The 19,962-nt window shown below is 39.6% G+C and overlaps 1 protein-coding gene across 2 annotated transcripts in view; it reads right to left on the bottom strand.

Moving 5' to 3' along the window:
- The window catches only part of Vsx2 (Visual system homeobox 2), a 37,918-nt gene that overhangs the window by 3,922 nt on the left and 14,034 nt on the right, over positions 1-19,962 (bottom strand). For both annotated transcript variants that reach the window (XM_068298589.1, XM_068298590.1), the window contains exon 3: positions 18,753-18,973. In XM_068298589.1, coding sequence (XP_068154690.1) covers positions 18,753-18,973 — 221 coding nt within the window. The remainder of the gene's footprint in view (positions 1-18,752; positions 18,974-19,962) is intronic.

The raw sequence follows: 19,962 nt of genomic DNA, 5'->3' as shown, positions 1-19,962 counted from the left end.
AATCGTTTGGCTTGGTTTAAGTGGGCACCGACAAACGAAGATAAAATACTTTGGCTTTTGGTTGTGTCAGGTTTTTCTTCACTCCCTTTTACGCCCTGCCCTCCTAGGGGTCTTTCTTTTTGGATGAGAAAAAAATGAAATGACGTTTCTGCCACTTGGCTAAGGTTATAAATCTGCAAGAATGAAGTAGGGAACAGTCAGCCACTCAGCCAGCCTCTGGGCTCACTTCCCAGCTCCTCCCCACAGAAAGTTCAGTTGCGTCCCACAAAATTTACGACAAATTTTTGGCCAACGATTCGTTGGTGATTCCTTTTTTTCTTCTTTTCTTCTTTGGCAATGATTTAAGTTTTTCATTTCGGAAATTTATTCATTTTAGATCAGCCTTAAGGTGATAGTTTTTCTTGTTAAGTAATTGAGGAACAAAAGAGTTGGCTAAAGTAATTGGATTCATTATACTAATTATAATACCTATGTATTAAATATATTTTTAATTGACTGATAATGTGGAATCCTTTGGAATTTGCCATTATATATATATAGATTCGACTAGATCTTTCTACGTTTTGTAGAAATAGTTTTGCATCCTTTTGAAAGTATCCAACAGTTGCTGCAAAAAGTTTTATCCTAAGACTCAAAGTGTTTATGAAGAGAAGCCACCTTCGATTCGCAAGAGGGTTTGTATGTCCTTTGCTCAAGGATGAATTTCATGAGATTTGAAGGAATCTTTTCTTACAATTAGTGTGTGTCAAATTACCTGCCAAATGTTTTTTAAGTGCTGTCAACTTGCTGCCAAATTAATTTCGTAAGCAACACACACCTACACACCTAGGGATATATTCTATATACATATACTCTATATACAGATATACACATGCTCAAGTGTACACACTGACACAATATCCACAGGAAGAGCAATGCCAAGGCACAGCCAGGGGCAGTGGCAGAGGCAGAGGCAGAGATAAAGGCAAAGGCAGGTTAAGCGATGGTCGAGGAGAAGAGAGCGAATCAAGTCAAGGCAACATTGAGGCAGGCCGGTGGGGGATACTCCAGAGGAAGCGGGGAGTAGACGGGCAGATTCGACTTGGGCCTGGGCCTGACTTCGAAATCAAATTAATCCGGTTTGTTATTTCATCATGCAACATCAACGTCATCATCATCAGTTGCAACAACAGACAAAAGGCAGTACCAACAGCAACAACAATTTGCAATAATAAATAGCAGCACACACACACACACACACTCTCACACTCACACACACACACACGAACACTGTGTGCAAGAGAGAAAATGGAGCCGGGTCGGCTGCTAAAGGAGCGGAAAATTTCATTAACAAGGCACACACAGGCGGGATAACAACAACAACAACAGCAACAACAATTTCATCCGCCTTCTGTAGGAGGCCCTTACCCCAATCCCTTGTTTTTGGTAAAGCGTTTCGTCCGGTGCGTCAGCGCTTGCTTCCTTCTGCCCTGTTTCGACTCCTCTTCTGTGATAATTTAATCAACTCTCATTGAATTATATCATTTTGCAATTTGCCAGTCGGTCCCAAACAAGACACCTCTCCCTCTCTCTGTCTCTTTCTCTCTCTCTCTCTCTCTCTCTCTCTCTATCCATCTCTTCATTGCCATCGCCCTTCGGTTATCGGGCCTGGAGCCCAAATTCAATCGTCATTATGATACCCCGAAAAATGGCCCCAAAATCCACCTCCATCCAGCCCATTCCATTCACATACAACCACCTAACCATTGCAACCATTCCATGCCATCATCATCCATCCATCCATCTATCCATCTCAGTTCATTTTGAGTGCGGAAATCAAAATAGGAAATGCCATAAATTTTCAAAACGGAAATTCACTTTCCAGTTTTGGTAGCCAACTGAATGACGTGAGGGAATTGAGTTTAGGTGCCACTGGCACACACACACACACACCTCCTCTATCCATCTTTTTCTCTTTTTTTATGCAAGTGAATGTACATAAGTATTATATGTATGATATGTGTTGGCTTCTTTCACATTATTAACATATTGATTCTTGTTAATCAAATACAAACTAGACAAGCCGTAAATAGGTAGATTTGAGTGCAGACAAGTTCCAGAGTCCACTAGGTTGACCGGGTACTCTATTCTTAAAACCACAAACTATTGTTTAGGAGTTTCAGGAATCCGTCCAGTCCAATGTCGGCGCCACTGTGCTGATAGACTCATAGACTTCTGTGTCAGTGACCATGGAACACCGTTTCTGGGATATTCTTTATCCAATTGGCCATTGTTTTTCGATACCCTCAGACAGTCTTGAGATGTCCTTCTAAGTCTAACATAAGCTAACAAGTTCCGAGGTTCTGTTACCATTGTAACGTCAACATATCGTCTTAGCCACTTTGCAGCGCTTTAAAGATTACTAGCTCATCCGCCTTTTTCTGCCAGTTTCTACACTCGGACTTTAGGCTTGGATTGGATCTCTTTGACACCATGCTTTGAGATCGATATCTCCATGTTGATATTGCTAGGGAATAAGCATTTCCTAGTAAAATAAATGACTGCACCATTTAAGTTATTAGAATCCATTTGCATTCTATGCATCTATCTTAAATGTGCAACAATATTTATGTATTTATGTTCAGTAAGCCACATTAATATTCGGTTTTATGTTTTTGTATTAAGAGTTTTGGCATATAATGAATCATTTTAGTTTAAGCTTAGCCTTCAGATATGAATGAGAAGCTTTAGAGCCGACGGTAAAGAATGTCAAACTTCTATCTTGGACCAAGTCTCTTCGTTCAAGCTGTGTCATTTAGTAATGTCTGTTATGTCTGTCCAGAGTGAATAGTATCCAACATTGTCCTCTGTTACTATCTTTAACTGTGAGTTCAATAAAAAAGGATTTCGAGCGATAAAGGAATCGAGCCAGTGACAGCTCCACAATTTGATCTCTAGATCCTAGATCTAGATCCTAAAAGTTCCACACAATTAACTTGGGACCCCAAGTTTGCCTTCAAAAAGGTTATCCTACATTATTCGTTATCCACAATCGTCTCCATTATCCTCGACGGAACTACCTTTCAGTATTGCTTCATCGGGGGAAAACTCCACCTACGCGGGGCTCGAACTCGAGCACGACAGAATTTTGGTTTAGTAGGTCTCCATTGAACCACCGACTACATAAGGTTATCCTTATTTTTCTCAATATTGAGTTTGCTGCTAATCAAAAACTTTCCCTCAACGATGATGATGACTTTAGTCTCATTGCTGGACGAAAACTACATCTGGTATTGGAACCCAGATCCTCGTTGTTGGTAAAGTTAGTTTATGGAAACTTATGGAAACAAAACCTCATTGAAACCATTCATTGGGCCTTCGTTCTTATGTAAATTGTGACCGGGATTCATGGCTAGAAACAAGCCGAAAGTAAGTGGGTCTAATTGGTTAGCCCAGTTGGATGGTCAAAAGTCACTCCTTCCAAATATTTATTTAGAAGCAGAATATAGATAGGAATCCTGTGGAGGATGTAAGATATGAAATCGAGACCAATTTCGAATTATTCCCAAGAAATGTCTTGTCATTGAAACCATATAAATGATTAATTGTAAGATTGTATCTATAGTATCCTTGCAAAGGCCCTGATGACAATCCACAGATCTATTTTATATGAAAGTTCCTTATGTCGCACGGTTATCTTTATCGACCACATTATCATTCAATTTGCTGGGCAACCAACTCACTTTATAGTTCAATAAATAAAACGCTGATCTGTTTGGGGATGGTTGACGGTTTAAAGGATAAAGTGGAAGGATGGCAAAGGAGGCGTGCCACTCAAGCGCATCCAACGGAATAGTGTCCAAGCGCAAATGCTTAGAGGTTGTTGTCCATAAAACCGGACAGTACACCCCTCTGTTTCCCCGAAAAGGACATACATACGTGTACGTACGTATATAATAATACTCGTAAATTTTCAATCAGCAAATTGACATCGTGATTCTTAACGTATTGGGCAAATGGCAAACAAAAAAAAACAAAAAAAAAGAGAGGAAGGAGAGAATAGAAAAGGGAAAAGGACAAAATTGTTGAAATCGAAGAAACGAGGCAATGGATGCGGCTGAGGGTAAATGCCAAATGGCAAATGGATGGATGATATTGGTCAAGTTGAGTATATGATGTAATCATTTAGCAGATTGTTTCCCTCCGCCACTCATGGACTGTATCATCATTCGGTTGACAATAATCGTCCAAGAGGAGGCCACAAATCAGTTATAAGTAATTTAATGGCCCATCACTTTCAACTCGTGTTGTTGTTGTTATAAATGATCTTCTGATTCACTTAATTGGTCAAACTGATTAAGATCAAATCTAATTAATAATTAAGTATTATTTTGTTAAACTATTTGGCTTTGCTGCTCGATTGTTTCTTTGTTATAGACATGAATATGTAACTTTTAAGATGATTACTAAATATTTATTTTTCTAATTGTTAATTGTTTGAATTGGAGTCGAAATGCAATAGATGGCATTGGCATTGCACAGAACCAGACTCAGCCACCTTTCCTCCCCGTTTAAGTCATTTCATTTCCTCCCTTACCACCCCTCCCTCTACCCAGTGTCATTGAAATAATTAGAAGAATCGCATCATTAATCATGATGCATTTAAAATATCATTTCAATTGTAATTAATAGTTGAAAAGCTTGAGCAATGGCAATTTTCCAGTTGCCAATGTCAAGCAAAGGTCATTAATACTAGAGCTATGTATGTATAGAGCTAAAACTAGACTCAAAGTCAAGCCTTTAGTTCCGTTTTTAAGTTGGCGCACACAACAAATTAATCCAACAAAACTGCAAAAGGCCTTATCTCTTTGCCTCCTCCTCCCTCTCTCTCTCTCTCTCTCTCTTCCTCTCTCTATCTAAAAAAAGAAAATGCCCAACTTTTTCTGTTTGAAAAAAAAATATGCCGCGAAATGCTGAATACCTTTGAATGTCAATTGAATATTGCACGATGGAAGTTGTTATGAAATTTCCACACGCTTCGAATTTCATTCTGCTATCCTTCAAGCCGCCAATGCGGCATCACAGCTTACCCCACCTCAGTCCCTGGAGCAGACCAAGTCCCAGTTCATCTGCTCAACTCATTCCACACCTCATCTCTGGCCTCTTGTTCAACATTTGTGCAAGTTGATGAAGTAAACCAATAAAGGCAAACCTCAAAGCCATCGACAAATCCTCTCAAATACCCATACAACCAACGAACCGAACACCCAACCGCTCACCAACCAACTCACTCACACAGAGACAGGTAGATGCACTACACACACACACACACATGAATATGTCACCTGAAAGCCTGTAGTGCTTCTTCTATCTCCTGTTGCCCCATAGTAAGAGCGGCGGAGAAAGAGAGGCCGAGGGTGAAGTTCGTTGCATATATGCAATTTCCACAATTTTGCAGCACGAATGAACAAATATGCGTCCTGCCTACCCTGGAGCCCTTCATCCTGCTTACCATCCTTCATCGCAACCTCATCAATATGGCCAGGCAGACTTAACCATTGAAAATCTTTGATTGGTTACCAATATTTTAATTATTGCCATCGAAAGAGGCTGCTGCAGTTTCAGTTTCAGTTGCATTCCTCTGCCTGATCTTTTGTCCGAGTTTAGCCGTGCGGGTAAATTCTCGAAATTGACTCGTCCATCTGTGTGTGTGTGTGGTAAATATTATTTTGTCTGGACATAAAAGAGAAGGCTGTACAGTTGTCCCTTGACTTGAGAAGGGCTTTGGGAGAATGCAGAATTGTAAATGAGAAAGAAGTGAAACACTCTCTTCTTAACGGGCCAGTTTCTAGTGGATTCCAAATTAGTTGAGCACTTTCTTCTTTTCGTGTGATTCGTATTTAGGAAGGTCAAAAGATAACCTGTTTATCTTCTGTGTAGAATTTATGAACCTGACCTCGAGTCGTTTGATTTTAGTAATGTTTTATACACAAAGTTAAAGTCTTTTAGCTATAACTCATTTTGGATGCATGTTGGAATAATGGCAACGGGTTCCTTTGCATCACACAGCTTGATAGAAGTTGGCTTGGAGATTCGTCGTCCATATCTGTCCTCTTTCTCTCTCTCTCTCTCTCTCTTTCTCTGTATCTTTTTATGGTTTGAGTAGTTATCATCAAATTGGCAAGTGCACACGAACGTCTGCCCTGAGACGCGTGTCCTCGCAGCAGGAGCCCCCCCAAAAAGCGAAGGAGATTCATTTGGTCTCGATGTGAGAACTGTTGCAATTTGTTATTATTCTTTGTTTTGTGTGTTGGATGAATCACGCACTACTTGGGCAAATGGTGTGTAAAAACATGGCATGTAAGGGGTTGCTGAGACCCTTTCGAGCTGGCTAGCTGTTTGCTGGCCTCAGTTTGTTTATGATTAACGCTCGCTAATTTCATTCATTTGGCACTTGGCTAGCCTCTCTAGGGATCCAGGCTGACACACACACACACACACACAGATACTTATGCTTATTGGATTTAGAGCGTCTCAACCCTTATTAACAATTCTTTTCCCAAATAGATAGTTCCCATGAATCGACCGCAAAGTAACCCCTGGTTACAACCGCAAACATCTGAAATTCTGATTATTTGGACCTTGATCTGAAGGTGTCAAAATACACAAGCCACAAAGTACCAAAGCGACCAAGGGTGAGATGAGAAACGATGAAGAGAGTTGGGAAACTAATAATCTTATTAGAATTAACGAAAGAATTTCCAATTTCCTTAGCTCACTCTCTCTCTCTCTCTCTTAGTCTTGTGCTTTCTCGCCCTTTTGGCTTTGGGGGAAAGCGATTTAATGTTAATAAGTCCTAAACGCCAATAATGCTTCGAGTTCCTTTCCTTCACTGGCTCTTCATGCCTTCTCTTCTCGTCTTCCGTTTAAGCTAGGCGCAAATAGGAATTCCTTGCTGGACGTGATGCTATGCCGGGCCAGAAGTGAATTCTGGGCTTGAGGAGCCCGGCCAAATGACACAGATTACGAGCAACTAAGCGAGTGAGTAAATGAGTGGGCGGGTGGTTGTAAATCTGTTGGCCACGAACAAGGGCACCAGGGGAACGACTTAAAGTCCTTGGCAAGTTGTGAGAAAATATTCCGTGTGTAACTTGAGCTAGGGATCTACAATTAGTTGACCAAAAACCATTCGAATCCTTTCGCATATTGCCTCTTCTGTTGGACTGCAAACACTAATTCAATTGATCAATCATACTTAGCTCAGCTAGAACTTGAATAAGTGACCACAAAATGTAGTTGAAGTTGTCTCATTTTACCTCTTGATGATGCATGGAAGATGGTTTTTGCGGATGAAGAAGCCTTCGCAGGTGCCCAAACTGCGTTTGACAGCAGTCACGTTGTAATACCAACGGCAACTAACAATCAATGTCACTGCCTTTGACACACTTGCCGTTGCTATTGCTGTTGCTGTTGTTGTCGTTGTCATCATCATTTTCATTAATGGTAAACCAATCATTTTTCAATTATATTCACCGCTGGATACAAATTGTCTGATTTGCGTGTATACGAAACTGCAGGTACCCCAAAAATTTCCGTCACTTTGGGGCAACATTTGGCAAAGTTGAGACAGATTTTTGATACACTTTTTGCTCCACCATCATAACATTAGTATCTAATTTCCATTAGAATAATATAGCTTAATTAGTGTGGCTGCCTTTTTGAATGCTGCAAACAGAGCAACAAAAAAGTGTGGCTGCTTTTTCCAAAGAAAGTTCTCTTAAGTATTTAAAGCTTTTTTTTTAGCGGCTAATTAAATCTTTTTGCTTTATATATATTTATGTCCTTACTATAAAGAGTATTTCGAAATTTGCTATGATTCCTTTCTCACCTAATTTTTTCTTGTGTTTTTTTTCTCCTTTTTTTTCACCGCTGACTGCGTGTTTCGTTACCAATTGAAGTGTCAAATGCATGCAACGAATTCAGTGTACCAGGCGACGCCGCGTGGCGCCACGCCCCCAAAATTGCAACACAGTTCGTATAAAAGTGCACAACTTTTATTTTATTTATTTATTTTCGTGGATCAAGTTGGCAAGTTAACTTACTCCAACCAGTAGAGTATCGACTCCAGCTGGGAGACCATTATAAAACCATAATTTGCTGACAATTCTTTCAATAATTGTGAAGAGTCAGGACCAAAGACAGGGAGACAGTGCAACAGAATGAATCCCGGCCAGGTGCGAACCAGACTAAGGCCGGTCCAAGTTCACGTTCACAGTCACAGTCACATTGGGAATGACAAGGCTCATTGCGCCCCCCAAGGCGTGGGCACACGACATTACCCGAACCCCTCAACCGACAATGAATGCGACTGAATGAATGAATGAATGAATGAATGTTTTCTAATCTATAAAATTAATTTTCCCCCAGATCGCTTTTGCCCTCGCCGTGGTTGGTTTCTTTTTTTTTTTTCGACTCCGTCTCTGGGGACACCATCAGGAAGCGAAATTGTAAATTATTTTCACAGTGAAAAATTTTCGAAAAACACTCAAAGCCAAAGACGCTTTTGTTGCCTTTGTTGAGGGCAATGTTTTGGCCCTCCTCCTTCCCATTTAGAGTCGCAGAGAGCACTTGTTGTTGCAAATTAGCGTGAAATGCGATTTATAATGTCAATTGTATTGGCGGATTTCACTTTAGCTTCTATTTGGACTTGATTATAATTGAAAAAATATGCCAGATGAAAGTGTGGATTAGTTTTAAAGAAAAAAACACACACACACGCACAAATAGATAAAAGAGCAGACACATAACAGTTTCCATCCCCAACCTTCTCTCTTGAAGGAAGATTTTTTGACTGGACAAACCTCATCAATCACCTAGAAAGTGTCTCTAACCATCTATCAAAGCCAGGGACAAAACAAGCAGAAAGGCGGACAACTATTTAAACTAATTGCATAATCGGTGGCCAGGGCCGATGCCACGCCTAATTTTTGTGTCTTCACAACCCTTTGCCGTCAAAACAATGAAAATGTCAAATTTTAGCATTCGGTATGTGTTTTTCTAACAAATGGACTTACGGCCAAACGGAAATTTGGTTAACAGAGCGTGAAATGGCAGAAAGCGAAAACAATACCAAAGTAAAACAAAATGAGTTCAAGGCTAAGATCAAAATGCTTATAAAAGCTGAGAAGCAACTTTTTACTTTCCTTTGGAAGACTTTTGCAAATAAAATTTAACCTTTCTTACCAATTTCTCCAGTTTAGACCAAAAATTCAAAATGTGAGAGAGAGAATAAAGACAAAATCACAAATGTTAAGTAACCTTTCCGTAACTTCACAGTGATTTTGATTTAGATATCGTACAGCTAGGAGGCGAATATATTCATTTTAAGGGACATTAATATTCAGAAACTAGTTTCTAGTGTCCATATAATCATCTGATAAGGATCTTTTCGCCTTTTAATCTCAAGAAGGTCTTATTATCTCTTTAGAAACTTATTGTAGTTCAAACCCTTTTCGTCCTTTGAAAATGTAAGGGTAAGACTAGAGAAGAATACAATCCAAAAGTCACTGATTAACTCGCTTAATCACTGACTCATTTCTTCACTTGTTCATTGACTCATTTGTCGTACTACAAAAATGAGATTTATTCAACTAATGTTGGTAATTTCTATCATCTCAAGTATGAGTTAAAATCTTGATGGTCGACTAACATTTAATATGCTTACAAAGTAATTAAACTTAGATCCAAGTAAGTATATGTAGTCAATTATATTTCTATTCTCTGTGTAAAGGGATTAAGGACCACGAAAAAGAAACCCAAACAAATGATCTAGTGAACAAATGAATGTTCAACAAAAATCACTCAAATCACATCAAGTATTCCATTTAGAGAGCATCAGTTTTAGTATCTACTCTTTATCAAATTATTCATGAAGGAAATTGTGTAAATTTAGTTAATCATTCAAATGTTATACTTATAATTTACCTCTCAAAAAAGATATTTGTTAAAAACAAAGTGAGCTATTCGAATGGAAGGAACTAAGTTGGCTATTTGTTGGTCGCTTTCAGTTTAACAACTGAAATAATAAGTCCAGTAAGTAATCCATTATTATCTGATTTCGCCATAAATGTCTATAAATTGGCGGCACATCTATCCGGATAGCTATTCATCGGCCTTAATAATGGGATAAACGAGTGTTTAACAGAACGCAACACATGTAAAAGTCAATGTTAACATTGTGACGAAGCCCGAGTTCTCTCGGTCTCTTGGTCTCTGGTGCGCCCGTTGAGGGTTGATGGTCCTTGCTGAAGGCCAGGATGGGGGATGTTGGGCAAGTGCGTAACAAGTTACTGATGATGTCGATCCCAAGCTACTCCTGCTGCTGATGATGATGATGACACGTGTAAGTGCAGCCACATTGTCGCAATTATCCTTTGGCTGATATGAAACAAACTAACACAGAAGGACCTTTGGCTGGTTGGGTGGTTGGTTGAACCGGGAGAAGTTTATGTGCTTTATTATTAATTTGCTGTGTTTTGTTTGTTGTTTATTTCGAGTGGGGATTTTCTGGTGAATATTCCCCTCATCATGCTTCTCCCCCGTTCGCTGTTCCCACCCACAGTGCCAAAACGTGACCTTAGAGGGATTTGCGTTTGGTTTGGTGTTTCTTTTTTCCCTCTGCATATAATTGCTAATGGCCCGGGTGCACTGTCATTTGTGGTAGACTTAGCTAGCACCGAGCACTGAGCAATGATGTCCATTCATTTGTATAACACAAAGCGCGGTTCATTGTCATTTGGCTACCTTTTTTTTTGCCTTAGTACATTCAAATTGAAGTGGGAAAGTAGCTTGTTAAGCACTTAAGGCCCGAGGTCCATTGTAAAACATTGAAAGGTGGCAGGATGAACACGATGATGTGCTACCACTTGGAATGGCCATAGAACTATCGCCGATACTAAAATTCAGATTTCAATATTATCAACAAAGTTTGTGTGAATTTGTTCGATTTCATTTTCAATGATCGACGTTTGGCATCATTATCACTTTTCTCTCAACTCAATTGGTAACGAAAGAAATAAACTGAAAACTCATCAAACAATTAGGGGGGACCCAAAGATTAACAAGCCTTCGATCCCCTTGACCACCTTTGAATTGCTGTCATCATCATCTTTTAACAGAAATTCAATTTCAAATTCGAATTCACATAAGGAAGCTGGCAATCTGAGGAATACAAAAAAAAAAAAAAAAAACCTGAATGAGGCCTATTATCGAATTTTGAAAAGCGTAATTATCGCATGACAATTCAAACGGAATGTGTTATATTTACTCAATAAACATTATCATTGATCTTTTGCCTAGAGATTGGGATTGGATTCAATTGCTTTTGGAGCGAGTCAAAGAGAGAGTGGGGTGAGTGGGAAGAGGCTGGTTAGTTGGAGGTAAATAACCCGAACTCATAATTCAATACACTTCAGTTTGCTTCATTTCAAAGCTCCCACACACCACAAATACCACTCTCTGTCGGATTCGGATTGTGTGAGCAATGAAAAGTGTTTACACATGGAAAATTAGTCACTTTTCGAAATACTTGGTTATCATTATGATCGTTATTCTCATTCCCAATAGATTTCCTGTCTAGGTCAAACAAATATTGACTGGCATTAAGGTGGAGCCAGCTGAAAGCGAGCAAAGATTAGCTTTAGCGAAATGACAAAAAGCAATCGATTCCCAAGGATTAAAGGACAGATCGGAGAAGTAATCTCAAAGAGAACTGTAGGACATTAAGCTAATTTTATATGGAATACAAAGTTGTTTTGTAAGAGTTGAGTTTCTCTAGATTGGTGAAAGAACCTCCATATAAGGTTGCCTCGACTTTAGAGTGCATTCAACTCAACTCACTCCGAACAGTGAGGCACAATGGGACAAAGAGCTCTGTTTTCAGACCTGGCCCATGAGTCAGACGACAATGACTAGCTCTCTAGGTAATTGATGGCAAATTGCCTAGATGATCAGTCTAATTTCGCTAACGACTATGAAAAATTTTGGTTAATTTTTTGCACACAAAAACAAACAAAAACCTTTCACTTTTGCATTTATTAAGTCAGTCAGAAAGAGATAGAAATGCCATGGAGAAAGAGATAGAGAGAGACAAAAATATAATTAAAAACAAAAATGTGTTATTATATTTTCACGCCTCGGCTGTGCGGAAAAGTCAACAGAATTGAAGTTCCGAGTCTGAATCCAAGTCCAGATACCTACATATATGTATATATATATATACATATTTTGTATATATATATTTTTGTATGTACGTCGACAGCACAAAATTATTTGCAGAATCATCAAATTAAAGGTTTGATGTTGATTTCAACAAGTCTAAGCGACGTAGACCCAGGGCGGTCGCTCGGTCAGACCGGTAACTGCGATGCGCTGCAGTACACACACACACACACACCTTTCAGATATAGCTTTATATATTGAGAGAGAAAAAACTGATAAGTCATGGACTAGCAGCTGAAGCTTCAGTCCTCTTCTACCTCTCCCCCCTTTATATTTAATTTTCGTTCTTTTTTCGTTCTCTCGAATTGGCTGTCATAAGTTTTGAGTAGAAAATTGGTGTGCAACAGGCACACACACACACACACATAATTCTTTCACATTTTTCTTGGTGTTTGTCAAGTGTGGCACCACCAAAGTATAAACGAGGAGATAAAAAAAAGGATTTCTTGATTGCGGTAATGAGTTATACTTAATTTCTCAACCGCCAGGCAACGATGAAAAAATCTCAATCTTAAGGCTCAACAATTGAAACGGCGGCCACTTGAGAAACGTAGATGAGGGTCCCGAAACAATGACGAGGAGCAACGAATGCCTGGGGGAAGTGGGAAAAACACTTGATTAACAGATTAACCCAGGCTTTTCATATTTTCCCTAAATCCAAAAGGTAAACAACAAACAAACCTTTATAAAGTTTTGCAAGTAACCCATTTCGATTCTATATACTTCATTCTTCAAATATCACAAAATTATGTCCAATCTCTGACATTCTTCATTCTATTTTAGGGGTGATTAATAAAAAACCCTTCATTGCTTTGAATTCGGGCCTGCAAAGGAAGAATTTACTTATGTTTGCTTTTTTTTTTAGTCTGTAGTATTAGGTTTAGTAAATTTCTTATTCTTTTGGGGCCTTGTCTTATTAGTAAACTAGAATTCCTCCTTCCTTCATTGCCTTAAGGCTAAAACTAGTTGAGAATTACAACTAAATAAAGCAAAAAGGTAAAACTTGCCAATTTTGGATATTAATTATTAAAATCTAAACGGATTTTCTTACTAAAACAACTAAAAATAATAAATAAAATTTGCCAAAATGTCATCACAAAGTTTCTTATAAAAAGTGTATCTCAGTTTCTTCTTCTTTTTTGTTGGTTTGTTTCATTTTTTTCTCTTTTTCGGTTAAACCAAGAGCCACCCACTTGCCGCATTGCATTTCCGTTTTGCGCTGTTTTTCCCAGAATTTTCAAGTGTTGAAAATTAAAATTCACTTCGACTTCTTCCACTTCTCCCGCCCATATAAGTATATGATGTCTATTAAGAAGCAGTCAGTGGAGTGAATAAGGGGAGAGGGTATGGCATGGTAGGGTTGACACTTGCTTTCTTTCTGGAGGTAACACAATACTCTTGCTCCAAGCCTCCTCCTCGCTGCCACTTCCCTTCCCTAAGAGCTGTGGCAGGGGCAGGGGTACGAGTGTGGCAGGCAGTCAGCAACTACTTAAAATGCAATTATATGGCATTATTATTATTTAGCTGTTTTGTATACTTATTTTTATACACAAAATACGCAGAAAATCTGTAGACAGAGACAGATATAGGGAGTGTGTGTGAGAGAGAGAGTGATGGGGAATGGGGAAAATGAAAGAGAAGAATGAGGAGTATTTAAATGCCCACCTCAGCTACTAATTATTACCAGGAAAAACTCTTGAAATTGACGTTTCATTTTTTTTCGGTTGGAGTTCTTTTTTCTTAAACGTCAACACCAACAGCAACAGAAGAAGCAATGGAACAGAAGAGACCAGAGAGAACACTGGGAACACTGTGGATTGAGAACTGGAAACTGGGTGTCCGTCTGGTTTCACTCATCAGAAAAGGCCAAGAAATGTTTCTGGAGGAAAGGGAGTCGTGATTATGCACAACGATCGACCTGGCTCTACTCTACTCTACTCGAGTCAAGTCGAGTCGAGTCGAGTCGAAGAAACCCCTTCAACAGATTAACGCACTCCAGAAATTATAAAAAAATAATATTTTTCTTAGAACTGATACCATTTTAAACGAATTGGTACTCCAGTCAACCCCTTCTCCACCCATTACCGTTCGTTCCCAGCAACAAAATGAAGAAGTTCGACAATCGGGTAGAACGGCTGCTTGGTTCGGATGGATGTATAGATAGATGGATGGATGGATGGATGGATGGATGGACGGATGGAAGGTAACATGATCGCCAGCATTGGACGAGACGCAGAAACACTGCAGACGGCATTGCGTCAAGTGGCAGCATCAGCGGCGAGTCGTAGTCGTTGTGTCTGCCACAAGTCTACAAACATTTTGTTGTTCTCTTTTTGTTTGGTTCCCAGGGCTGCCAATCGCTGCAAACCGACCAAAAGCTGCTGCTGCCGATGCCGATGCCGATGACGCTTGCACATTTTACCAACTTTTTTCCCCCTTTTTATTCTCGCATCGTGAACGGACTTCATTCAGAGCCGATCTTTGGCCGATCTCCAGCCTCATCTCCCCACACAGATCGACACAACGGCCATTGTTGAGTAGTGTTTCGAGTCTTTGGGCACTTGAGTAAATTAGTTTCGTAGAACTTGTAGGTTGCCACAATCCACTCCAGCCACAAAATCTGAGAAGCTGGAATTTTTATGCTAACCATGAGACTTCATTTTCAAATTAGTTGTATGATCTGGAGAGGATCTGCATCGAAAAGAAGAAAAAGGGAAAATCTTCGACAGAAATAAGAATCACTAAATTAAATTCCCTGTAAACCTTTTCCCACATACAAAAGACTGCCAACATTGTCTGTCTGGATATCCATCTGATTGGGGACAGGGCGAATGTAATACACGAATAGTTCGCAAAGGCAAAGAGTATCAATAAGGGAGGGATCCATGGTGGGGGGCTTGGGGCGTCTGCACCTAGGAATCTATTAGAACATTAGAGACTACAACTAAACGTATGAGATTTCTGCCAGACACAATTTCGATTTCAAATACTTCTTTTGGTGTCAATTGTGTTGGAAAAATGAAATCCTTTTGTCTTATTGGGTTGGTCGGTTGTGGCGAATTATTCATCTAGAAGTATGTAATTACCCAGACACAAAAACACAGTGGCTCACACATACACACACACGCACACTCACAGAGAGAGGGGAGGTATGTAGGTATCCCTATACATGCATATGCAAATACATACAAATGCAAAATTGGCAACACAAAAAGTTCAGTTCAGAAGGGGGCTGAACGACGATGACGCCGACGAGACCGAGAACGACAAAACGTTGTCGACTAAAGGCTCACACTCACACACACATATGTATGTACACACAACCGCACAGGCGTCTGAGTGTATGGTATGTGTAAGTGTGGGCGTGGCTGCCTTTGCTGTTACTGGCATGGAAAATTAACAATTTTTCAATTAAAATCAATACGAACTACGTTTTTTCCCACTCCCACTCCCTCTCTCTCTCTGTCACCGTCTGCGTCTTTCCCCTTCTGAGCTCTCTATATCCTTTCGTTTTTGGTGTTTCCGTTTCTTTTTTTTTTTTTTTTTGGTTGCTGTTGTTGGTTTAAGCCAAAAAGCAACCCAAAGACCGCAGTTGGTTTGGGTTATGTGTGTGTGTCTGTGTGTGCCTGTGTGTAGAAGGGCAAAGAGGGTATTGCTGGTTGTGGTAGATCCTAGGGTAATCTGCTCCCTCTCCCACCGCCAATTCTCTTCTCTTTTTTAACTCTAGTGTTTGTGTGTGTGTGTGTGAGTGTGTTGTGCGCATTTCATGGAAAATAGCTTAAGTGCCTGAAAATATGCAACGCATTCGAAAACTGACGACGACAGCAGCAGCAACAACAACAGGAAAAGTGACTGGGTATGCATGTGTGTGTGTGTGTGTGTGTGTGTGAGTGTGTTGTGTTAGTTTTTGGGCGCCATCAAAAGCAAAATTTCTAAAGCTTTTCTCTAAATCTATTATCCGACTAAAATATTCTCCAAGAGGGGCCAAAGAGGTTTGTAAACCTCTCAAACATAATATATCAAATTATTCAAAATAATTGATTTCGAATATTCGAATAAAATCTGCAATTTTTCAATACTTTCATCTTCTTTATTCATTCGACTATGAAATTGAATAAGTAATTCAGATTTTCTGATGTTCTAAGGTCTAAAAATATTTTGAAGTCATCTTATAGCTGGCCTAATACTCTTCTTCTTCTACTCTTCGCCGCCTCTGTCCACAAAATAGTGTGTGTGTGTGTGTGTATTTATATATGTTTGCATGCTTGTATGGGGAAATAAAGTCGGGGTCGTTCTACTATTGCATCGTTTTGCGGTTATGCAGTCTTTTAGAGTATTTTGTGGTTGTTTTTAACTGTTGAGTTGCCCCACTGTGACTAACTGTGAGCGGCTGTGTGTGTGTGTATTCTAGAAGTCAGGGAGTCAGAGTAGAAGAAGACTATTTGTGGGTACCGCAAACAACGTTAAATGCAAATTTACGCCAAGGATCTCTAAGCACCAACTACCCAAGTTTTGGTAAGACCCCAATGAACCCCAAAGCCAAATCCGCCAATCCCCCCCAACCCATACACAAACACTACTTCAACCCCCACTGTCGTCTACTGCTCTCTCTCTCTCTCTCGTTCTTTCTCTCGCCGACTATTTACACACACACACATACACAAAATGGCCGTACTTTTGGTGCCATTGCCTGAAGTCAGTTGTTCTGCTTCTACTACTTCTTCTCCGTCCTACTGACTATTGCCTTTCTAGAGAAAGAGGAAGAGACAGACAGAGAGAGAGAGAGAGAGAGAGAGAGAGCACAGAAGAAGAGGCGAAAGCTTGTCTCTTGGCCAGAAATTGAAGTGTTAGTAGTAATGCTACTAATTGGACTCGCTTTTAGCAACGTTTCATCGTACAAACGAAGGGAAACGAAGCCAAAAGCCACTTGGAATGGGTCCTCTATGTGTAAGGATGTTTCCACATATAAGTGTGTGTGTGTGTGTGTGTATAAAGGCAAATATATATCTGTGTGAGTGTGTGTGTGGTCGTAAAGTCTATAATTGGAAAATTTTACACACTCGAAATTCAATTTCATTTACAAGTACAAGTATGTACAAGGCAAGTTGGCATCATCGCTGAAAGCCTGGCAAAGCCAATAGGGCTAAAATGAGGGGACTATGTAATAGGGAGAGGGGCTCGTCGTTGAGGTTCTTAGCAAGTGCTTAATAGCCATACAGTTTAGTCAGACGTTGAGTCAAAAATAAAATGATTATAATTAGCAGTTTGTTTCGGTTTCGGTTCAATTAATAACTGATATGGATATATAGTATAGATATATCGATATCGTGAATTTCACACATCGATTGCTTACGATCTGATGATTACCATAAACCGATTGAAATTCTATTTCGCTCTCAGTATAAAATTGCAAATTCAGTCTTCTTGAGTGGCCGTAGGCACTTAAGGCACCCTGCTATTAGCTCCTGTGCCTTGGCTCATACGAACAAAAGGAAAGTGACGGCGGAGAGGGGGGGATGGGGGAAGGATGCTTACTAATCTGAGACGGAGAGCTGTGAGTAGGGCACTCGATAGGAAAAAGAACCGCGCCATAATTACTCAAATTTATGCCTTTTTTTCTTCTTCTTCATCGTTTTGCTAATCAAACCGCGAGAGAAAAGGAGAGTCAGATAGAGAGAGAGAGAGAGAGAGAGAAAAGGAGGAATAATTCAAGTGAGAGAGGGCTAGAAAATGTGGGGACATCGCGAACAAGAGCGAGAGAGAGAGACAGAGGAAGAGGAAATGTTTTTAAGGGTGGCAATTTGCCGGCGTTCAAGTTCACTCGATAAAATTGCACACACACAAGCAGAAACCCTGTCTCTCTTCCTCCAATGGGACTCACCCAGTCACTCACTTACTCACTCTCACTCTCACTCACTCACTCACTAACGTTTGACTAGAACAATAACGGCCATTAAAATGCTTAATTATAAATTCGCAAACGTAGCTAAAAATTTCATCTCCTCCTCCTTCTTCTGTTTTTGTGCTCCTTTCGCCATGTCCATGTCCACCACGGCCACGAGAAGGGGGCCCAGAAGAAACAAAAAAAAAAAACCCCGGAGGGGGCAGAGCATGGAAACGTGTTATATGCAGCAGTTGCATGCAAAACGAATGAAAACGAAGGTGTGAAAAATCAAAAGTACAAAAATCCAAACAATCATCAAGGAAATGCAAAATTCCAACAAACCCTTCCCCGCTCAGGATCCGTTGTAGCCTTGTGTGTGTTTTGCCAACAGCAAACACCTCGGCCACAAAAGCTTCTCGTCTATCAGAGAAGGTTTTGTTTTTATTTCTCGTTAGGTTTTTTGTTCTGTTTTGTTTCGCGGCGGATGTAATTAGTTTGTTAAGCCCATTTAAACGAAGAAGAAGGCACAAAAGCAGCGTATCGAGTTACCTCCTTTGCCGATTTCATTCACAAATCCAGTCGTGACCGATCACGGGAATGACTCACTCACCTGTATGCGATCTTCGGGCAGTTCCGTCTTCAATGACAGCATCTCACGTGCATAGACATCGGGATAATGGGCTTCCTTGAAGGCCTCCTCCAGCTTCTCCAGCTGATAGCTGGTGAATATTGTGCGGCTATGGCGACGTTTCTTTTTCTTCTTCTTGCCATTGGGTCCCATTCCGAAGCCATTGAGGCTATCCATACCAAAATCTTTTGGTGTCAATGAGCCTATAAATCAAATGAAATGGAATATCAGTAAGGCGGAGTCAGAATTAGTCACTAACTGGAAGAGATCAAATAGTTTCCCCTTTCTAACAATGTGAAATTGAAATTTTAAAACATTTCATTAACTTAGAGATTCCATTATGCGATTATTACTTATCCGAACATTCTGCAAGTCATCGATTTCAAAAATAAAATGGTTAAAATTTCACAAAATTTTCAGCCCGATGTTTGCGTTTTCGAACCTAAATTTTAATACTGTGTCTGTCAAAAGACCGAAGATATTGGCTATAGAAGTTAGGTCGCCGGGCATAGGACCCAAGATAACGGATCTGGGACACTTAATGCAGTTTTCAAGTTTGTCTAGAAGACATCATTCAGTTTTTATGGCTATAGAAGTTAGGTCGTCGGGCACAGGAGCCAAGATGGCGGATCGATAATAATCGAATAGAAAAATCTCAATAAAACATCGCTTTTAAAGTTATACCATTCGAAATAAATGTTTAGTTTATGTCCTATTGATAAATTTACTCTCTCTTGTGTATCTTTTGAATAAATGTCTCATATTATAACATATTAAGGACCTAAAGATATTGAGATTCTTGTTTTTCCTGCTTTATATGGCAATCGAATCTCAGACCCCGCCAAATTAGTCGGGTTCAAATCATAGTTCATAACTTTTGACGACATTTCTAAGTATTCGTTGATAATTTCGTGCCAATTGTTAATTTACAAAAAAATTGAATGTGAACAGCAATCGAAATGGAATTGATCTGTTTCTGGTTTCCGAAAGTTGCCTATAAATATGTTTAAAATTGTGTAAAAGTTCAAATCATTCTCTGGAAATATAATCAAATTAGATTGAAATCCACTCACAAATGAAACATGAGTTATGTTTGTCAGGATTTGAACTCCAAAACCAAAATGATCCCTAAATAATTATGATAAGTAAAAACCTAAGAGGTGATAGTAAAAATGTTTTGAATTAAGAATCG

Source organism: Drosophila tropicalis, unplaced genomic scaffold (assembly GCF_018151085.1).
Source record: "Drosophila tropicalis isolate 14030-0801.00 unplaced genomic scaffold, ASM1815108v1 contig_867, whole genome shotgun sequence".
NCBI lineage: Eukaryota > Metazoa > Arthropoda > Insecta > Diptera > Drosophilidae > Drosophila > Drosophila tropicalis.
The sequence above is the reverse complement of the archived record's forward strand: the minus strand, read 5'-3'. Positions and strand labels throughout refer to the sequence as shown.